This window comes from Notamacropus eugenii, chromosome 6 (assembly GCF_028372415.1).
Source record: "Notamacropus eugenii isolate mMacEug1 chromosome 6, mMacEug1.pri_v2, whole genome shotgun sequence".
NCBI lineage: Eukaryota > Metazoa > Chordata > Mammalia > Diprotodontia > Macropodidae > Notamacropus > Notamacropus eugenii.
Genome location: NC_092877.1, coordinates 237,198,716 through 237,219,258, shown reverse-complemented (window position 1 = coordinate 237,219,258; position 20,543 = coordinate 237,198,716). Strand labels below are relative to the sequence as shown.

General features: G+C 37.1%; 1 protein-coding gene across 5 annotated transcripts in view; it reads left to right on the top strand.

Annotated features, from left to right (window-relative positions):
• The first annotated feature begins 10,285 nt into the window (after positions 1–10,285).
• The window catches only part of GPC5 (glypican 5), a 2,038,323-nt gene continuing 2,028,065 nt past the window's right edge, over positions 10,286–20,543 (top strand). For all 5 annotated transcript variants that reach the window (XM_072622122.1, XM_072622124.1, XM_072622123.1 and 2 more), the window contains exon 1: positions 10,286–10,898. In XM_072622122.1, coding sequence (XP_072478223.1) covers positions 10,733–10,898 — 166 coding nt within the window. In that variant the 5' untranslated portion in view covers positions 10,286–10,732. The remainder of the gene's footprint in view (positions 10,899–20,543) is intronic.

Sequence of the window (20,543 nt, the reverse complement as noted above, 5' to 3'; positions counted from 1 at the left end):
CATGAGTGAAAAGTGAATTTTGAATTGTTATGTATTGTCTTCTCTCCTTTGTCTGCTCAAAAGCAACTAGGTGACAAAGTGGATAGAGGGATTGTCATGGAGTTAGGAAAACTCAAGATCAAATCCTGTCTTATACATTTATTAGTTGCATGACTTAGGCAAGTCATTTAACCTCTGTTTGCCTCAGTTCCCCCATCTGTGAAATGGAGGAAATAATAGCACTTACCTCCCTGGGTTGTTGTGAGGATAAAACCAGATTTTATTTTTTAAGCATTTAGCATAGTACTTGGTACATAGTAAATGTTTAACAAGATCTTCCTCCCTCTTTAACTCCTTTCCTCCCTCCCTGCCTTCCTTCTTTTCTTCCTTCCCTCCCTCCTTCTTTCTTCCTTTGCATTTTTCTTTCCTTCCTTCCCTCCCTCCCTCCTTCCTTCCTTTCTTTCTTTCCACCATTCCTAAAATGTGAATTACCTAGAACTCCTAGATACAAAGCAACTTCTATACTATCTGAGAACTTCCAAGATTAATGAGAATGGTTTGGTAGATGTTTTCCTATGAATTGTTCATCGCTTTTATTGTGGATATGTTAAAAATAATGTTTAAAATATTCACAGTAGGATCTTTGTAATTCCAGGTGTCTCCCTGCATATGACATCTGCATATGAAAACTAGTCAGATGTGCTTGCGAGAGGCCCCACTACTCTATAACCCCACTGACCCTCATTTCTATTTTGAAGCTACCCTGTTATGTGAAGGATGAAGAACCTAAGTGTGCCAAGTCTAGAGAGTGACTTTTAGCACCTCATTGCTTATTGAACTCATTGCTCCTACTGAAGGAGCCTGAAGGGAATGTCCCTGATTGTGTCTTAGCTTGCCTCTGTCACCAGGTGTATCTTGAACTGCCCTCACCAACGGCTATTGTTGATTGATCCTGCCCACCCTCGATTGTCTAATTTTTGGTTTCATTACCTTGTGTGAGGTAAATTGTGACTGTTATAAAGGTCTAAAGCTTTTTACTGTCACTGACTTATTTGAGACTTATTCTAAGTCTCAAAACAACAGCAACAAACTGGTCCATCTCCTGATTCCAAATTCAGAGCACATTTCTGTGCCAAAAGTGTGTAGATAAAGAATGTGGAGGATTGCACTTTGAATAATGGTCATAATTAGGGTTCAAGAGGAGAAAGAGGAACCAGTAGAAGAAAGGTTGAAGGCTAGGGAGGGAGGAGGAAACCAGATTAGTGGATTATTATGACAGCCAAGAAAGGAGAGAATTTCAAGATGGGGAGAGGGGTTAGTGTCAAATGCAGCAAAGTGGAAAAGGAGAATGGGAAGAGAAAAAGACCATTAGATTTTTAAAATTAAAAGTATACTTGTGACTTTCAAGTAAGCTTTTCCAATAATGTATCCTTAAGCCTATTGACTGGGGTTTAAGGAGGAAGTTACTGGTGAAGAAATGAAGGCAGTGAATGCATCAGGGGTTAATGAGAAGCTTGGAGGTGAAGGGAGAGAAAAAGAACATTAGTTAAGAGGAACAACAGGAGAGTTATCCAAAGTAGGGGAGACCTATTAATAGTTTTTGTCCTGGGGATAGAGAGGTGGTTCTTCTGTAGACTTGGTATGTTCAGGGTTGGTTCTTGTGGATAGAGAATTGTTCTTTTCTCCCCTTTTCCAGCATCAGTCCTGACATGGAATCCTAGCCAAAGAAGATAATTCAGGAATGGTCAAATGGAAAGACTCCCCTTTGCCCGCAAATGTGGGTTGATTGTAAACAAATAAGGAGAAGTGGACTGATTATTAATTACATTACAACTACATTTGTAATGTAATGTCACATCTAGGGATAGTTATTATTAAGGCTTGCATACAGATCTTATAAATAAATAGCAAAGATGAAACAGATGCTAACAGAAATCTTTAGATGAAACAATTAAAGATCAATTATGACAATATCATATAATGTGGGGAGCTTCTGGAAGTACTTCCTTTTCATTAATCAAGGATAATTATCAATTATGAGACTTAATCATTAGTAGAGTCTTTATACTTTGCACTTTGAAAAGTTGATGATAATTGGTCTCCATATTTAACTCCAAGTGCTCATTACACTGGGGGAAGAGTGACTGCATTTTTTTCTTTTTTAAGAGTTTTCTCCTTGTCTGTGACCTTGGACAACCCACTAAACATTTCTTAATCTCACTCTCGGAAATTGAGGTATATTTTGTTTACTTTTTGACCAAAAAAAAGTAATATATTTAAAATTTTAGAAAATCACAGAACTTTAGAGTTGGAAAGGATGAGAGAGTTCATGTTTTAGCCAAAAACTTCATTTTTACAAACGAAGCAGGTGATATCTATGAAAAAGCAGTGATTCTATTCTGTTGCCATGAAATATCATTGCAGTTGCTTTCTTGAGTAAATTCTTGATGCCAGCTTGATTTGTTGTCATTTACCTTTTAAAATAGAGAATGTACAGTTACAAATTGGTATAAGTTGGCTTTCTTTCTGAAAAATTCATTCTTGAGAATTATCACCCTCCTTGATTTTATCAATATCTTTTGAGTTTTATATCAATAGTTAGAGGATTATTATTATAATTATTATTACTTATGTTGGAAAAGAGAATGATTTAAATATTAATAAAAAAATTCAAAAACCTGAACCATTTGCAGCCCTCTCTTTATCTCACTTGCTATAACTTAATGAGGAACTACCTACCATACAAGATTAATGAATCTTAGAATTTTACTGCCAAAGACCATAGTCCGGTAATGTGTGTTGCAACTAAAGACAAAAATGGAACTTTATTCTTTTAACTCTGTTGATTTCTTGATTAAACATGATATGTGACTTTTGAAGATGCTGAACTTTTGAGTGAGTATCAGATAATCAAGTTTTTACTGTTCTTCCTTTTTGCAAGTTAAAAATCATAGTAATTGCTTCATACTTATTAAATTGACAAGAATGGTCCAAAATGACAAAATTCAATATTGACTGGATTTTGGCAAAACAAATACCCTATTGCATTGTTATAGAATTGTAAATTACTTTTGTTGAGAAAGTATACAATTTTAAAAGTAGGTATTTTGATAAGTTCATGACAATTGTTATAAGTAAAAATATTTTAAATAAATTTTGATAAATGTAGGTGATGAAGTATTATCATAAAACTTTCTCCCCTTTAAGTAATGGCTCTAGATTTCACTAAAGAGGCTCTATTGTTTTCTTAGGCTCCATGTAATTGGTATAATGACATCTGCAAACTGTACCATCTTTAGGAAACCCATTTTTTAGAACTTTATTAAAGATACCTTTCAGGACAACAGAAGATACTTTGGTGAGTTTCTTTTTATTTAAACATATCTTAATGTTGATATTCGGAGAAAACTTGAAAAAGTAATCATTATAGTGGTATTGGCATTTCTCAGAATCTTGTATAATTTTAAATATGTGTGAAAGATGGTTTGTCTGAAAATCTTCATGGCTGTATTCTGCTCTAAGTCAAGTGCTTCCTTAAAAATGAACAGTAATTACAACAGGATCTCATACTCCTGTCTGCCCTCAAGGAGTTTACAATCTAACGGGATAAGATAACAAACTAAAGGAAACTGAAAAGACTCAGGGGTGGGGGAGTTGGGGTTGGGAAGGAGAAGTGGGAGATGGGAGAGAAGATACATGAAGGAACTCTAGAGCACTGCAGCAGGGTGGGAACTGATCAGCCCTCTACCCTGGGTGCCCTACATAAATGAAGGATCTGACAGGAGTTCTGTATCTCTACCTTCTTCAATCAGAATGAGGGACCCCTGGGCAGGAGAGTGGGGTCTACTGCGTCAAATTTCCTGCAAAAACCTATTCTTTTTATGCTTTTTAAAAGGGTATTCTTGATGTCTGCATACTATTCTGCTAAAGGCCTCAATGAAATTCATAATAATCAAAAAAGTGATTCCCCTGATAATCCACACTAGACAAGCAAGCTGTACAAGTCGTTGTCATTAAATTACTCCATAAATATGTATGTATGTATGTATGTATGTATGTATGTATGTATGTGTATACTATAGCTTTACAAGCCCTGCAGATGGATGTTAGTGCTGGAATTAAATAGTGGGGAATCAGGCTGGAAACATGTCTAGAAATTTTCTCAGTAATACCAATTTGCTCACTGCTTATAAAAGAATATCTCTTTTAATCAGTCAGTCACTCAATTCACAGACATTTATTCAGGGCCTATTATGTGCCAGACACTGGAGATAGCAATACAAAAATGACATTGACCCTGACCTCATGGAGCTCACATTCTACTGGGGAAATAAATACTTTGTATCCAAAGTGCTTACATTCTACTGAGGGATACAGTACATATTCTACTAGGGAAGTAAATACAGGTCATTTCAGTTGTGTCTGAATCTTTGTGATCCTAATTAGGAGTTTTCTTGGCAAAAATATTGGAGTGATTTACCATCTCCTTCAGTTCATTTTACAGATGAGGAAACTGAGGCACACAGGGTTAAGTGATTTGCCCAGGTTCACACAAATAGTAAGTGTCTGAGTCCAGATTTGAATTCAAGCAGATGAGTCTTCCTGTCTCCAGACCTGGAACTCTATCCAATGTGCCAGCTAACTGCCCCAATTTAAAGGATACATATTCCATATAAACATAGGCTAGAAGGGAATCCTTCGCAGATAATAAATTCCATAATCTCTAAAACACTTGGGAAATAAAAGAACAACACATGGATTAGGGTAGCTATTTAAAGCCCAGAGGGTGACTGTTAGATTGTTCCTGAATCACAAGAAATTTAACTAGCTTTATCTGCAAGAGGGGAGTACTCTCATTCAAGAAATCCCCTTTAGACTTTCAATACACATTTGCTTTTATAAATAACCCACTCTACCTCGAAATTTAAGAAAACTTTATGTCTGATGTAACTTCAAAGACAAACCTCATTGGAAGATTCCCCATCCCTTCCCCCACCCCCATATACATTTACCAGTAAGTAAAATACCCCTGTAAACCTTTTACTTTGCATGATACATTCCTTAGAAAAACATTTTGCCGGGCATAGGGCCAAAGAGGCCTCTCATGTGCAAGGTCATTGCCAGTCAGAAGGCAGAAAAGATTTCAAAGTAAAGTTCTAAAAGTGAGAAACAGAGAGAGCTCCTCATCTTCTCACCAATTAAAATTCTGAAAAGTTCAAAGAAAAGATTCAGAAGCATGGGAACAGAGATAACACCACAGAAAAAATTCTAAAAGGAGAGAGATAGCCACTTAGGTTGTGTTATTCACATTCATATATATTCCCTTTGCTTCAGTGTGTGATTAGACAAGCCTTGGGGAGTCGTAAAAAAACTGCATCTGGAGGTAAAAGTCTTGTCTCTTCCTAACTACTAGTGGCCAGCTGTGGAAATGTACTCCTGTATATATCACTAAAGAAAAATGGAACCAAGGATGTGTGTGTGCTTCCTCTGAAACCGACCAGTTTTGCCTTTTGCGCAGGTGTTATAGACTAGCACCTAGTTATTAGATTTTTGCCTCCCCAGAACAACACTGCATTACTGTTTCCTCAACATTTATAAGCAGAGTGAAATAGAATGAGAACATGACTTGGAGTCAAAAGACCTAGGTCTCAATCTTTATTATCCCACTAGTGACTTTGGGACAGTCATGACTTGGGCTGGTTTCCTCATCGCTAAAATGAGGGTACTGTTTTAGATAATCTCAAAAGTCCCTTCCATCTTGAATCTAAGATCTTAATCTTTTATAAAATTCAATATTAAATATTATCAGTGAAGCTGAAGTGATGCACTTTAAAATTTTAGTAGTATCTGTATGCCTCTCTTTTAGAAAAACCTTTATTTAAAAATTCACTTAGATATGCGATAAATGAAGGCACAATTATTTTCACCACAGAATTAGTTTTAAGGTTAATTCTTCCCTTTGGCTTTTGATTTTATTTCTGAGTCCATATCTATGCAATTTTTGCAAAATTTTAAAACAGTGGTTTGATTCTTCAAAGAATTTTAAAAAATAAGTTTAATAGAAGACCTTTCTTTCTACATCCCAGTCTATCAGTCAATAAACATTTATTAAGATCCTACTGTGTGCCAGGTACTGTGCTAAATTCTGAGGATAAAAAGAAAAGCAAAACAAAGTCCGTGACCTCAAGGAGCTTACAGTCTAATGGGGTTAATACTGAATGTAGATTCCCTGTTCCCACATATTTTTAAATCTATGACCATATAATTGTTTTGCAGCATTAAAAACAACTTGTTTATTTATATTTGAATTTTAAAATTAAAACCTTGCTTTGTCAACCACATTATCAATTCCCTGAACTGAATTCTTTTTATCCCCAATTCAGTGCCTAATACAGTGTCTTGAACCTAGTAGGTGCTCAAGACAACATCTTTGGCTTGATTCCCTCATTCTTACCATTATTCTGCCAATAGGCAGACTGGTATAGTGACTGGAGTATTAGATCTAGGGTCAGGACACTTAAATTTGGATCGTGCCTCAGATACCCATAGCAATATGGTCATGGGCATTCCATTTAACCCTTCAGAGCCTCAGTTTTTTCATCTCTAAAATGAGGATGTAGTAATACTTGCATGACCTATTTCAAAGGATTATTATAAATAAAATACTTTGCAAATCTTAAAGCACTACATAAATTTAGGTTGTTGTTATCATTAACAATCTCTTCATTTATGCGTGTATATTTTTCCTTAAAATTATTTTGGAGATATGACTGATCAATTATTTTATGTCAAGAAAATCTTGGAAAAACCAGAGGAGAGAAAAGTCTTAATTAGTGTTACATTAATTTTGAAAGAATAATAGGAAATAAAATTATTTGAATAAAAACTTATAAGCATAATTTAAAAGTAATAAAAATATGTTTATTCATAAAATTGATGTTGTAACTTTCTTTTTTGTTTATTTCTTCTTATGCTCAGATCTCTTTGGGTCCCTGAATTAGATGATGTCTGTGCAAGGTAGATGAGAAATCAGGGGGCTTAGTAAAGGTATTTCTGGTGGGTGATATGAGGTCAAGAATGTGACTTTACACTGATGTTTCTGCATCTTTTCCTTCAATTTGGGCTGATGGAGATAACAGGATTCAAGTGATTAGGTAAACAAATTGATGTCAATAACTGAAAAAGCATTATTGTTCTCTCTAGAGATGTACATTTCAACTATTGTTCTAGAATAGCTTGTAAACATGTACTGCCATTGATGCTAGAAGCACTGTCTTTGATATTGAATGCAAAACCAATATCCCTTCCACCTGTGGTCATTACAAATCCCATGGCACTTTAGTAAGAGTTAAAGATATTAATCTATGTTCCCTGGCAAGATTCCGAGCTTGGGCTAGAGACATTCTGAAACTCAAATTCCCTTTAAGTGGTATGCATTTTTTACATTTTTATATTGTGCTTTTAAACAGTTTTATTTCACCCCATTGGTGTTAGTTTCAGATGGTGCTAAATAAAGAAAATCTTATGTCTTTTATATATACATATATATTTATGTAATCAATAACGTAAATCCTTGGATATTTTGGTCTGATCTATAGAAGTAAATTTTTTGATGCATTTGGACCTGTAATTTCATCATTGGTATGAGGAATTTCCAGTGTGAAAACAACCTTTGCATCTCTCATTTATGATTTTAAAGAATTGCCTGGGACAATGAATTGCCTTCAGTCACTTGCCCCAGATATACAGTGCAGTGGATAAGAGCACCAGTGCAGGAGTCAGGAGGACACGAGTTCAAATCTCACCTCAGACACTTGACACTCACTAGCTGTGTGACCTTGGGCAAGTCACTTAACCTCAGTTGCCTCATCCTGGGTCATCTCCAGTCTTCCTGATGAATATCTGGTCACTGGATTCAGATGGCTCTGGAGGAGAAGTGAGGCTGGTGACCTGCACAGCCCTCCCTCACTCAAAACAAAGTCAAATGTAGGCCATGTCATCATTTCTCTGATGGCATGGTCTTCTTCAGCAACAAAGAATGAACATACACAGCTACCATATGTGAGGGGCAGTACTTGAACTCATTTCTTCCCTGACTCTTAGGTCAGCTCAGCATTACATCATTATTATTTTAAAAAAACCCAACCCTATATTTATACATATATAGGGATATGTACACATACATATATAAATACACACAAGAGTATAAATATATGCATACTATATATGATATAATATATACATCTATACATAATGATATTTTATATATACACACCTATATATTTTGGATGCCTTAATAATATTAATATCTTTCATATTGAATAAATTAAAATCTTGCTAAATAGTTAAACTGACTTTGTATTTTGTCGTTGTGGTCCTCTTACCTCAATTACATTCTCTTTGAAAAATTAAGAGTCACAAGTTGAAATATTCTTACCAGGTTTCAAAGTAAAACCTGATAATTAAGGATTATTTGAAGCATGACAATTTAATTCAACAAACATTTATTAAGTACCTATTAGTATCAGGCACACTGCTCAGTGATGGGATAAAAAGACAAAAAGTGAAATAGGCATTTGTCACCGAAGCATTTACATTCTATTGGGGGATACAGTGTATATATTAAGATGAGTAAACATGAAGTCTATACAAAGTCAACCTCCAGAAAATAAGAAAACCCACAACTGTGGGGAGGGGGTTGACAAAGGCCTCTTGTAGGAGGTAGTACTTTCTGCTTGCTTTGAAAGAAGCTAAATATCCTACATGGCAGATAAAGGGGAATATATTCCAAATATGGGAGAGAGCCTTTGAAAAGGCATGGAGGCTAGAGTAGACAATGAGCAAACTTCATTGGGGCTAATAATAGGAAAGCAATAACAGAATGTTTTCCTTCTTGGAAGTGACTTTAGGTCATCTCCTAATCTAGAGTTGCCTAGTGTTCAATTTTGTAAGATCTAGGTTAGAATCTTGGCTCTGTGTTACCCTGAATAAGTCATTGAACTTCTTTGGACTTTGTATTCCTCATATGTAAAATGACTTCTAAGGTCCTTTCCAACTCAGAATCTGATTCTAGACTTCTAGTTGCTTCTGTTGGTATAGTCATCCTTCAAGGCTAAGTTTAAATGTCACTTATACCATGGAAGCTGCTTCCCTTCCCTGACTCCCAAATCTTCCTAATCTGATTTCAAAGCATTTTATACAATTATACTTGTGATTCCCTTAAAATGTTATGCAAATTTTAGTTTTAAAGAAATGTCTGCAAACTAAGAGATGAAGAACTTGCCCATCATCACACAGTCAGTAATTGTCAGAGACTCTTGAACCAACCACTGCACCGTGTTTCTTTTCTTTTTAATTAGTATTATATTTACTATAATATTTATGTTCATGACTTCATCCATATTAAACTGCAAGATTTGTGAGGACACAGAGTTTTATTAGTCTTTGTGTTGTTCCTCTGTGCCTAGCACATAATACTACACATAGTAAATAGTTATTAAATGTTAGTTGAAAAAATTTGATTGGAAAAAAAAGAATTATTACCACTTTAAAAGTCTTTCAGAATACCATAGCATTATTATTATTTTTAATGTTGGAATTGTAGACAGGTTATCTAATCCAACTATCTTTTTTACAGTTGAGGAAACTGAGCCTGAAAGGGATAACATGCTCCAGGTCAAATAGGGAATGTGTCTAATCCCAGGACTGGGATTAGAATCCTGGTCATTTCTTCCAACTTCAGTGCTTTTATGATGTATCTTCATTCAAATACTATCCACATCAAAGAAAGATAAAAAAATTTTTTTTTATTACAATAGCAGTGAGTTCTTTAAAAAAAGTGAATTCTCATCCATGCAAACATAAACATTATAATATAAGTGATTTTAAAAATCACTAATACTACTGTTAAGTACAAACTACCGCTGACTTTTCTTGGGGACAGAACCCATCACAGGCCAACTTGAACAGAATTCCAATGGAGCAAGAATCTTGATAAATGAAGAAAAATCTCCTCGGTCCAGGAGTCGTGTCCAACATCTCTTTAGAAGTCTCTTTTTTGCAGATCTTTTCTATAACGTGCTTTTTGTTCATTTGTTTTCACAGTGAGGTTCCTCTTTGAGGCTCTCACTGAGCTTGGGGGAGTAGGTGGGTGGGGGAGAAGGGGCCAGCTCTGGCCAGACATGCTATGATGTCACATGCAAGGGTGGGCTTAGATCCCGAACAATATCTTGAGGCTAGGGAAGCTGGGCGGGGGGGGGGGGGGGGGGGTGACAAAGAAGAGGGCGGGGCTTCTTACTCCGAAGTAGGCGGGTCGGGGTTTCAGGTTTGCAGCTGGAAGCTGAGCCAGTGGCTCTGAGAGAGTGGAGGTGCTGAAGCTCCGGCTGCTGCAGCTCGCGCAGCAGCGGTGACCACAGATACTCTCCCAGCCCCCAAGCAAATAAATGCAAACTCCCTTCTGCGGGGTGCTGAAGACCAGATAGAGTCCCAGCCGGCTGCTACGGCCTCAGCAGCCATCCCAGGAAGCAAAGGGCTCTCAGGTGAAATCAGTGACCGAGTCTCCTCCCGCGCTTCTCACGAGTTTCCGCAGCAAAGATTCTCGGATTACTCTTCCTCCGATCCTAGACGTGGTTTTCGGGGGCTGCACTAGGAGGGAAAGGCAGGTGAGTCCGAGCTCCGAGGAGACCAGTGGGGGATAGTGGCCTTTTCTGGGAAAAGCCGGGGTATCTGGACTCCTCCTGCTGCTGGAATCGTGATGGAAGGAGGACCTGTTTTGCGTTTGGACTTTGTCCTCCTCATCCTTCTGGTTCTTTTCCCTGGTGCGAGAGGCGAGGATTTACAGACCTGTGAAGAAGTTCGAAAACTTTTCCAGCTGCGGCATCTGGGACTTGTCAAAGGGCTGCCGGAAACACCTCGGGCAGGTAAGGCGCGAGGTTGGCGGTGGTGGTGAGGAGCCTCAAGGTGCGGGAGGGTTGCGGGCGCAGCTGGAGCTGGCTGGGAAGGAAGAAGATTTGGCTGCGGGTCGAGGGGCGTCCCGGGACTGCCTCTGCAGCCGCTCAACACAGACCTCCCACGCCCCCGTCTGTAACAGGCCTTTCTTAGGAAGGGGCTGATGCGGTGCCGGAATTTGGGAACCCTTGTAAAGCTCTGCCTGGGTTTGTGAGCAGGAGTCCGGGGCCAGTGTCCAACGTGCCAGGTGCTCGGATAGCCTCCTGGGACGTGATCCCTATCCTTTTGGCTCCCTGCACCTAGCCTACGGCTGCCCTTGTGCCTGCTAGGTGGTCGTTTGGGGCTCTGGCTCGGAGTACACGGGAACCGTGGCTTGGATGCACTAACGCAGCGGATCGTGAATCGCTAGGTGACTGACGGGAGGAAAAGCACAGGAGCCAGCGCTCCTCTACTCTGTGCGCCCTGTTGGGCTGGCGTCCTCGTTAGAATTGAGAGGAAATTTCCCCTACGTCCCTCCCTGCATCCTTTCAGTGTCTCACAGGCAGGGGACGGTCTTTTTGGTGCTTTCTGTTTTAGAAAGAGAAAATGAGATTCATTCTCTTTCAAACTTAAATATTTAAATCACGACAATCTCTGCTCTGCTTTGGAGAATCTTGGAAGGGAAGGGTTTAAGGACAATTGGCATAATTCTAAATTTGGACCCATGTTCTAGTCAGTGGGAAGACGCTGGGCCCGGATTGTTAGTTGTCCAACTTAAGGGGGGGTGGCATTCTTTGTTTAAACCCGCTGTGACTGTCTGATAACTCCATTCTAGAAGCTACTGAGTAGTTTCTGATGGTGAGTTTTTAGCGTGTGGTGCATCCAGAGAAGAAAACAGGAGACTGGACCATTCCATATGGAATAGGTGGATTTATTTTACACAGAGAGGAAGTGAGAGGAGTAAACCTTAGCATACTGCCTACTTAGATCTTACTTAGTGTGAAGTCCCTCTGTCTTCAGATTCATATTGTGTGGGGGTCATTCACACACGACCCAGAAAACATCAGTGCAGCAGGTCTGATTGGTAGTGTGAAGAACAATCTCCTGGCATTTAGACAGATCAGGCTATCCTTGGGATATATCCTAAAACCAAAATAAAAACAGAAGGCAGTATTGACTAAGGGACCTTTAGAGAGATGTCTCAAATCTAAAAATCCATTTCTGCTGGAATTCTCTAATGAGTTTACAATGGATATCTGTGACCTTGAGTTTATTTTGCTTATGTAGACATACTGATGCTTGATTACTCTCATCTTGGGCTGGTGATGCACTGTATCCCTGAAAACAAACTAGATCATTTGGGGATACAGAGGCCAAGTCAAATTAATTTAGATGACTTTCCCAGAACCACCTGTCAAGTACAGAAATCCCCACTGCTCTTCCTCTCTACCAGCCCCTTCCTCCAACACCATTCTTTACTGTCTCTGTACCTTTTCAGTTTTAATGTCTTGAAATTAGTGTTCTTCCTATAATTTTTTTCTTCATCTCTCTTGGTTGTCAATAAACACAAAGGTGTGACAGCTAAAATAAAGTTGAAACAATAATAGATTTTTTAAAAAGAATACCATAGTGGCTACAGGTAGGGTTCTTAGGAGTGATGAACATTATATATTGGCTTTCAACCCTGAATTCCTTCCCATACTTTGCTTCTCCACAAAAATTTTGAGGATTAAATTCTGAAAATTACTTGAGTGTTGTTTTGAAGAATGCAGAAGAGGAAACATTTACCTGAAACATCTCTGCTTGGTTCTCTATGACCTTGGGCAAATCACTTAGCCCTATTTGCCTCAGTTTCCTCATCTGTAAAATGAAGTGGAGAAGGAAATGGCAAATCACTCCAGTATCTTTGTCAAGAAAACCTCAATGGGGTCACGAAGAGTCAAACTCAAGTGAATAGTAGCAAAGGGAGAACTGATACTCTGCAGCAGAGGGAAGGTTATTCAATTGTGAGAACTTTTGCATGCTGACCCATGAAATACATGTGAAATGCCAATATTGTGGTGTTATCACTTGAATAATAATTATTCCTTAATTTCTAAAGTTCCAGAAAATTGCCGTGAGTCCATGCTGGTAGTGTAGCGACTTTCCTTTTCATATATTGCTATGTTCCATTTCTATATAACTGACTCATTTAGCTTTTAGTTAAGGTGAACAAGAAGCACAGTAGCACTCAGCTAGCTGGGCAAAGTGCCACTTCACTCTTCTCAGGACTAATGGATGTTAAAGAGTAGTATGGTTATGATTAAAAGAAATGCTAAACTCCTCTTGGCATTTGCCTTACAGATGAATTCTCGTGAGAGTGCTGTGCTGAATTAAAATCATGTAACACAAAGCCATAGATATATGAAGATATTTGAGACATAATTCTGATGGATGATATGGCAAAAAAGCAAAAGAAACATAGATATATTTTCCTAGTCTCAAAAGCAAATGATCAATTTTAATTACTACTTTACAAAAAAAATCATTTTCTTCATTATCTTTGTGTATAATCCATTTTATCACAGTATTTCATTTAGCTTGATTTGAAAGCACTTATTCCTATTTCCTTCAGGAAAAGTCTATTCATATTTACTTACCATAAGTGTATTTTCAAACCAATCTGTTATTCCCCTTCCCACTTACTAGTAACCATCATTTTCTTTGCAAATGTGAATTTGCCTTGTATATAGTAGCTCTGTATGGTAAGCACAGGGACTTATTCTTTTATTTTAAAAACAGTTTAAGTTAGTTAATTCTTAGATCTGTCCTCTTAGAAATATGCACATCTTCAATGCTTTCATTCTCATATTTCTTCTTACTCACAAATGGTTAATTTTGATCTATCCTTACTCAAAATGCCCATCCGGTGATCAGACAGCAGGGGGTGTGGAAGAGTTACAAAGTTGAGATTGATTTATAATTGATATGTATAGGTAGTGTAATGCCTTTCTCTTATAAAGTCTTCCTGTCTTTCCAGAAAGCTGTTAAATAAATTAGGTATGCTTCAAAGGTTGTGTTTATTTATTCAATAAAAAACTTGACTGCCTACTGTGTGAAGGCAATGCATATCAATAGTATCTATTAGAAAGGCTTTGAAATCACTAGAATGGCATGGACCTCTTGGTAGCATTCCTCTCTGTTTCCTGGCTCTGATCTTTTAAGTGTACAATGTTGCTAAAGATGCTCTGTAGAAAGAAGCAGTGTATGAACGTGATTAGAACAGCAGAGCTAATGCTTCATTTTGATTTCAGGTCTTGAAGAAGTAGTCAAGGTGCCCTCTGCCAGTCTCTTTACTCTTTCCAGAAAGAAACAGTTACCAAAAGTTTCTTAACGGTACTGTAGGCTTCCTCCTCTTTTTGGTGTAGGGGAGGTGTGAGATACTTTAATGATAAAATGGTTTACATATATCTGTTAATGCTTTTTTAAAAAAATAAGAGATTGTGCAGGGGAAAGGAAATTTGTAAAAACCTGAAGGTGCATTTGAAATATATAGAAAAACATATGAAGACGTTTTTACGTATACTAGCTATAATCTGGAGGATATATAGATATCATTTTGGTATGCAGTATATGAGTATAGGGAGCAGCTAGGTGACAAAGTGAACAGAGTGCCAGGCCTGCAGTTAGGAAGACTCTTCTTCTTGAGTTCAAATCTGGCCACAAATACTTACTAGCTGTGTGACCCTGGGCAGGTCACTTAACCCTGTTTGCCTCAGTTTCTTCATCTGTAAAATGAACTGGAGATCTCAAAAATGGCAAACCACTCATTATCTTTGCCAAGAATACCCCAAATGAGATCACAAAGAGTCAGACATGACTGAAATGACTGAACAATAAAAAATAAGTAAAGAGTTTATTGGAATTATTCATCTTTGAAAGGTGTGTGTGTGTGTGTGTGTGTATGTGTGTGTGTGTGTTTGTTTCAGGACTCTGATACGCTGGTGTGCATCTGTTAACTTAAGGTCTTAGAGAATTGACTGGGACATTGAGAAGCTGTGACTTGTCCATGGTCCCAGAGCCAGTGTGTATCCCAGTTAGGATTTTAACATGTCTTCCTGTTTCCAAGTTTGGCTCTCAATTTTCTTTTCCAAGATACTTTTTAGCCTTTTACCATATAGGGAAACAGCAACAATTCCTTATTCAACTATTGTAATCCCTAAAATACAAAACTCTTTTCTTTCAGACATGTAAAAATCTTCTATTCAACAGTATCAGTCTCTTAATTTGGATGTGATTTCATGTACAGAAAAAAATGCTAGAAAATGTTTTAAAAATGAATATAGATAGCTAGATTGACTCTATGTTTTAAAAATTTATAGTATATTTCTACTTCTTTATCCACTGGAAAATACACCTTTAGGGTTAAGGAAAATGATTTCTGATATCTTTTACTCCTCAGTGCTTAGCTGAAAACCTTCCTTATACTGAGAGATTGATGCAGACTTGATTCAGCTCATTTATGAATTGAATTTGTGTTTTATCAAACTACCAGAGAAAAGAGCAGGTCTCTAACATCCTTTAACTAAAATAAGTAATAAGTTCCCTAGTCATTGACATCTTTTTCAGGAGACCAGTTCTGTTAGGTATAGAGTAATTTAGGGATTCCTGTAGTAAGATGGCTACAGTTCAAGGTAAGGTAAGTATTCTCTTTTTCCTTGGCTTTATACAGTCCTCTCTTGGTTTTCCTACTACCAGTGTGATGAATCTTTCTCAGACTCTCACTTGATCATCCTCAACCTCCTGCCCCTTTATTGTGAATGTCTTCTAGGACTGTCATAGGTCCTCTTCTCTCCTTGGAAATCTCATCTGTTACCATAGGCTTAAGCATTTTTTCTACACAAATAATTCTCACATCTGAATACCTTGAACTTTCTTGAATTCTAGTTCCATGTAAAAAACAAAGAAACTGCTGGACTTAGGTGGTTGGGGTTTCATATTCTAATGACAGGACCCTGGCTCTATGCTCTGGAGAGTACTTTTCAGTCTTCAGGGATATTATAGGTAATAAAAATGCTTTTTGAATTGGATTTTTAGAATTTATAGTATCTTATATTTGTATAATTAATGACACCTGTTGCTCAGTTTAGAGGGAGAATAAGTTGATATAGTAGTGGTATGAATAATGATTACCCATTTATACATATTTCTTTGAACCAGATGCTTAATAATATCTCTTAGAGTGGGAGCCAAGGAGGTAGGAATGAATGGATAGAAAATCCAAACTGTATAGTTTTAAAAGTTGTAAAAATTAATTGCATTAATGGATAAGGTTATAAAATTAATTCTGTACAGTAGTACTGAAAACTGGATAGGGTCTAACTACTTGCATAAGAAATATGCCTCATGACATTTGCCATTAGATGATATTCTGAACCATTGATAATGTTAGTGCTAGCCACATAGCTATACAGAGATATTCTGATGACAGTACTTTCTTTGACAGTTTCCAGAATCTCTACTTTATGTAACACAGTTTTAGACTTAGACTTGGGTAAAAGTAGAGGGTAAGCCTTTTTACTAAAGGTTTTTATGTAATCCTGGTGTCAGAATCTTTCATTTGAAGCCAAGATCAAATGGCCTACTTGTCTAGCAATTTCCTGTTTGACACCTTTTAGCGTGTTGTTACCATCTCCACTTAAAAGCACATGATTCACAAAGCTCAGAGAATGACCAGAATTAATTATAGATCAAAAAATAAAAATAGAACTCATATAACTCATATTGAGATTATATAAATGAATTAAGGGAATAAGCATTTGTGTAGTGCTTACTGTGTGCTAGATACTGTACTAAGTGCCTTTATAAATATTATCTTATTTGATCCTCATAGCAACCTTGTGAGGTGGTTGTTGTTCAGTTGTTTTTAGTCATATCCTGACTCTTCTTGATCTCATTCAGGGTTTATTTGGCAAAGATAACCGGAGGGTTTTGCCATTTCCTTCTCCAGCTCATTTTATAGATGAGTTAACTGAGGCAAACAAGGTTAAGGGACTTGCTCAGGGTTACACAGCTAGTAAGTATCTGAGGTCTGATATTATCTCAGGTCTTCTTGATTTCAGGCCCAGTGCTCTCTCCATGGTGTTACCAGCTATCTCTCAACTGATAATACCTACTAGTGAAGAAGCCTCCTTAGAGGCCTATATATAGCTCAGTCACCTACAGCATTGCCTCTGGTAGAATTCTAGCAGGAATACCTGAGATCACCCTTCCACACTGATGATGCCTTTCATGGTCTCTGCGTAGTCTCTTTAATAATGCATTCTCTGATTTTTTTAGAGATAAAAGTCAAACTCATTGATCTGTAGTTTTTGGCAAAAAAAAATTAAACCAACAAACCCACAGCAAAACTTAGTCAAGTACTTTAGAAGATAGTACTATATAAACCTGGAAGTGCCCATAGAGATCACTTAGTCTAATTTTCTCACTTTACAAATGTAGACAACAAAACCAAGAGAGGTGAAGTTCTTCCTGGTTGTCAAAGTGAGAGAAAAAATTTTCTGTCTGTAAACTTGGGCAGAATTTGTCTATCTTGAGTCTAATGGCACCTTATTTCCACTCTTGTACCATCACTCTTCCTGACCTCACACTTCTGACTTTGGTTGTTCTGCTGCACCTCATGCCTCTAAAAGTGACTGAATGTGCATTAAAGATAAGTAGTAGAGGTAATGGGGTGAATATCTGTTGGGTTGGAAATACTAAAGGCAGAAGCTTGTGGCTGAAGGTGGAGAGAGGATCATTTTCACTTGGGTTTACTGTCATTTTGACTTTATCAATCGGTTTTGCTGTGGTTTGCATTGACTAGTACAGTAGTTTCTATAACATTATTTTCAAAGAGGTGAAACTATTAGAAAAATTAGTCAGTAGCAAAAGACTTTTTTAGCAAATGTGTGAATAGGTGAAGTCTCCTGTCACTATTATATACTGCTACTGTGCTAGTTTTTGGTTGGAAAGAGTCATTTCAATTTTCCAAATGGAAGTTGTTTAGTAGCCTCTTCCAGTAATTACTTATGTTTCTCTCCCCTTTTTTCTTAACTCAGATTCTCTATGCCCTATTTCTACTCTCAGGTTCATAGATCTCTCTCTCTGTCTCTCTGTCTCTCTCTCTGTCTCTGTCTCTCTTTGTCTCTCTCTGTCTCTGTCTCTCTCCCTCCCTCCCTCCCTCCCTCTCCCTCTCTCACCCTCTCCTTTCCTTCTTTCCTTCTCTCCCTCTCCCTCCTCTCTCTCTCTCCCTCCCTTTTTCCCTTTCTCTCTCCCTCTCTCCCACACTTATACATACATATATGTGTATATAGACCTTTTTGACTCTACAATATGATATATTCACCTGTAGAATGAGGTATATGTCCTTATATTGTCATAATGACTAATTCCATACATGAAGGATGTATGATACATACTAAACAATAAAAATATCACCCCCTTGTTTTAAAATGTCAAGTTCTTTTTTTTAAATACTCCTCTATTAATTGGCATATGGCTCTATGAGGCCATAAGTGGTATTTATGACTATGTTCCTTTTAATAAGCCTTTATTAATTGTACTGTACTTTTCCTATAAATATAAAGACAAAACAAAAATAATCCCTTCCTCAAGAAGCTTATACTCTCCCTTCTTTATTGTTTTCTTTGGAGAATTACTGGATATTTCCAATGTTGTTCTGTGTTGTAACTATTGACCTCTACACTCTAGTTTTATGACTTTTTATTTTAGAATTTACCCCAATCCTTTCAAATTTATATTCCATGTCCTATAATACTGTGTAAATACACAGTATGATGTACTTCATTGACTTGTGCTTTTATGGATATGGGAATCCCTTTTGCCAACACAGGTTTCATCTGTTTGTGATATGGTAGAAAGATTTATTGCATCATCTATTGTTTAATGCAACATTTCTAATAGCAAGACTTTCAGAGTTGGTATGTTAGAAACAAATCATCACCCTATGATCAGTCTGATGATCAGCTTGGTTGAAATTAACTGGTACTTTGATGACAAGTATGGTGTCTGTTACTGGGCTTATACTAGAAGCCTTTCCAGCTTGGTAGGACCTGTCAGAGCTTCTACTTTACTGATACCTTCAAGAACCCAGGATTATTACCTTCATGCTACCATAACATACCTGAATGGGATTTTAGAGGAATCCGTATTTACCTTGAAATTGTTTTTCCCTTTAGCCAATACTACTCCTATGCCTCATCACTGTGTGTTAATGGCCCAGGGACTTTGAGTACTTTGCAAACAGAGGACAAGCTCCGGAAGTTCTATTATCCTGAAAAGTCTTTGAGCATGTTCTTAGGAAGAGATTGTTTGCTTTCCAAAGACCAACCTTGCTTTGTATGGAGAAGCTTCTTTCCCAGACACTAGCCATTTGGTCAGGAATATTTTGGATCATGGAAAGCTATGCAACAAAGAAATATGCAAAATGCTCCACAATTTAATATGGCGTCTTTCTACATCTACTGTGACAGTGACTAAGTGATAGAAAAGGGGACAAAGGATGCTAAAAATCACCAAGTTTTTAGATTGTCTAAGATTTACTGAGTTGTTGATGCTCTAAATATGAAATCTTTGTCCAGTGACTAAAGAGTAGGAATACTGATGTGGTCACTGTGATATATCCATCTTGATAGTCTTGCTATAAATAAAAACAGAAGTCAAAAAGAAGTTGCAGCTAATTAGAAGGAGAGTTCATAGACTTTTTGCAGAGGCAAATGCAGGAGTTCATTTTATTGAGCACTGAAAGGCAACAAGAAATATCATTTCATGGGATGTATGGCCATTTCATACTTTAGTACTAATATTAAGTACCACAAAAAAGGGTACTATGAAAATAATTGGAGTTTATAGGGCCAACACATATTGCAAAGGATGGATGACTAGGTAGAGAAGTTCTCTAAAGAACTTACTATAATCCTCTAAAATATGTTAATATATACTTTAATAATCATACTTCAATATAAAGGTAAGCATAGGGAAAGGCTGGCAAAAAAGAGCAAGAAAGAGAAGTAGAACATTTGTATGTTATACTAAAGCCTCGCACTATCATGAATATTTGTAATTTTAGGAAAAAAATATGCACTTATGGACTTGGAAAGGATGTAAAAAAATCCCCCAAATTAAATTGGTTATATTTGAACAACAAATAGTTGGTTACTGATAGGTGAGTCATATTTCAACTGCCTATCTCTATGTAATCAGAACACCAACATATAGAAAAAAATTTAAAAAATGACACCAAATTAGGAGGAAAATTAAAATATTTAGCACAATTCAATTAACTACACTTATTTAAGGAGTTGTTGATTGTGAAAAATGAGAAGTGGATAAAAGAATTGACACTGATGCAGACTATCACCATTTCCTAAGGAATTTTAACTGAAAATCAGGTGCCACAATGAGGAGACTAAAAAAAAAAAAGCCCACCTCATTGGCAGGTATTTGATCTCTTTGCCAGGTGGAGAGATAGGACAGAAAAAAACAAACACAAAAATAGCCCTGGATTAGAATATAAACTCATTTAAAAAATCTTGTAGTGAAGATGAAAGATTATAAGCAGTATCATTTCATCATCATTCTCAGTCATCCTCAGTCAT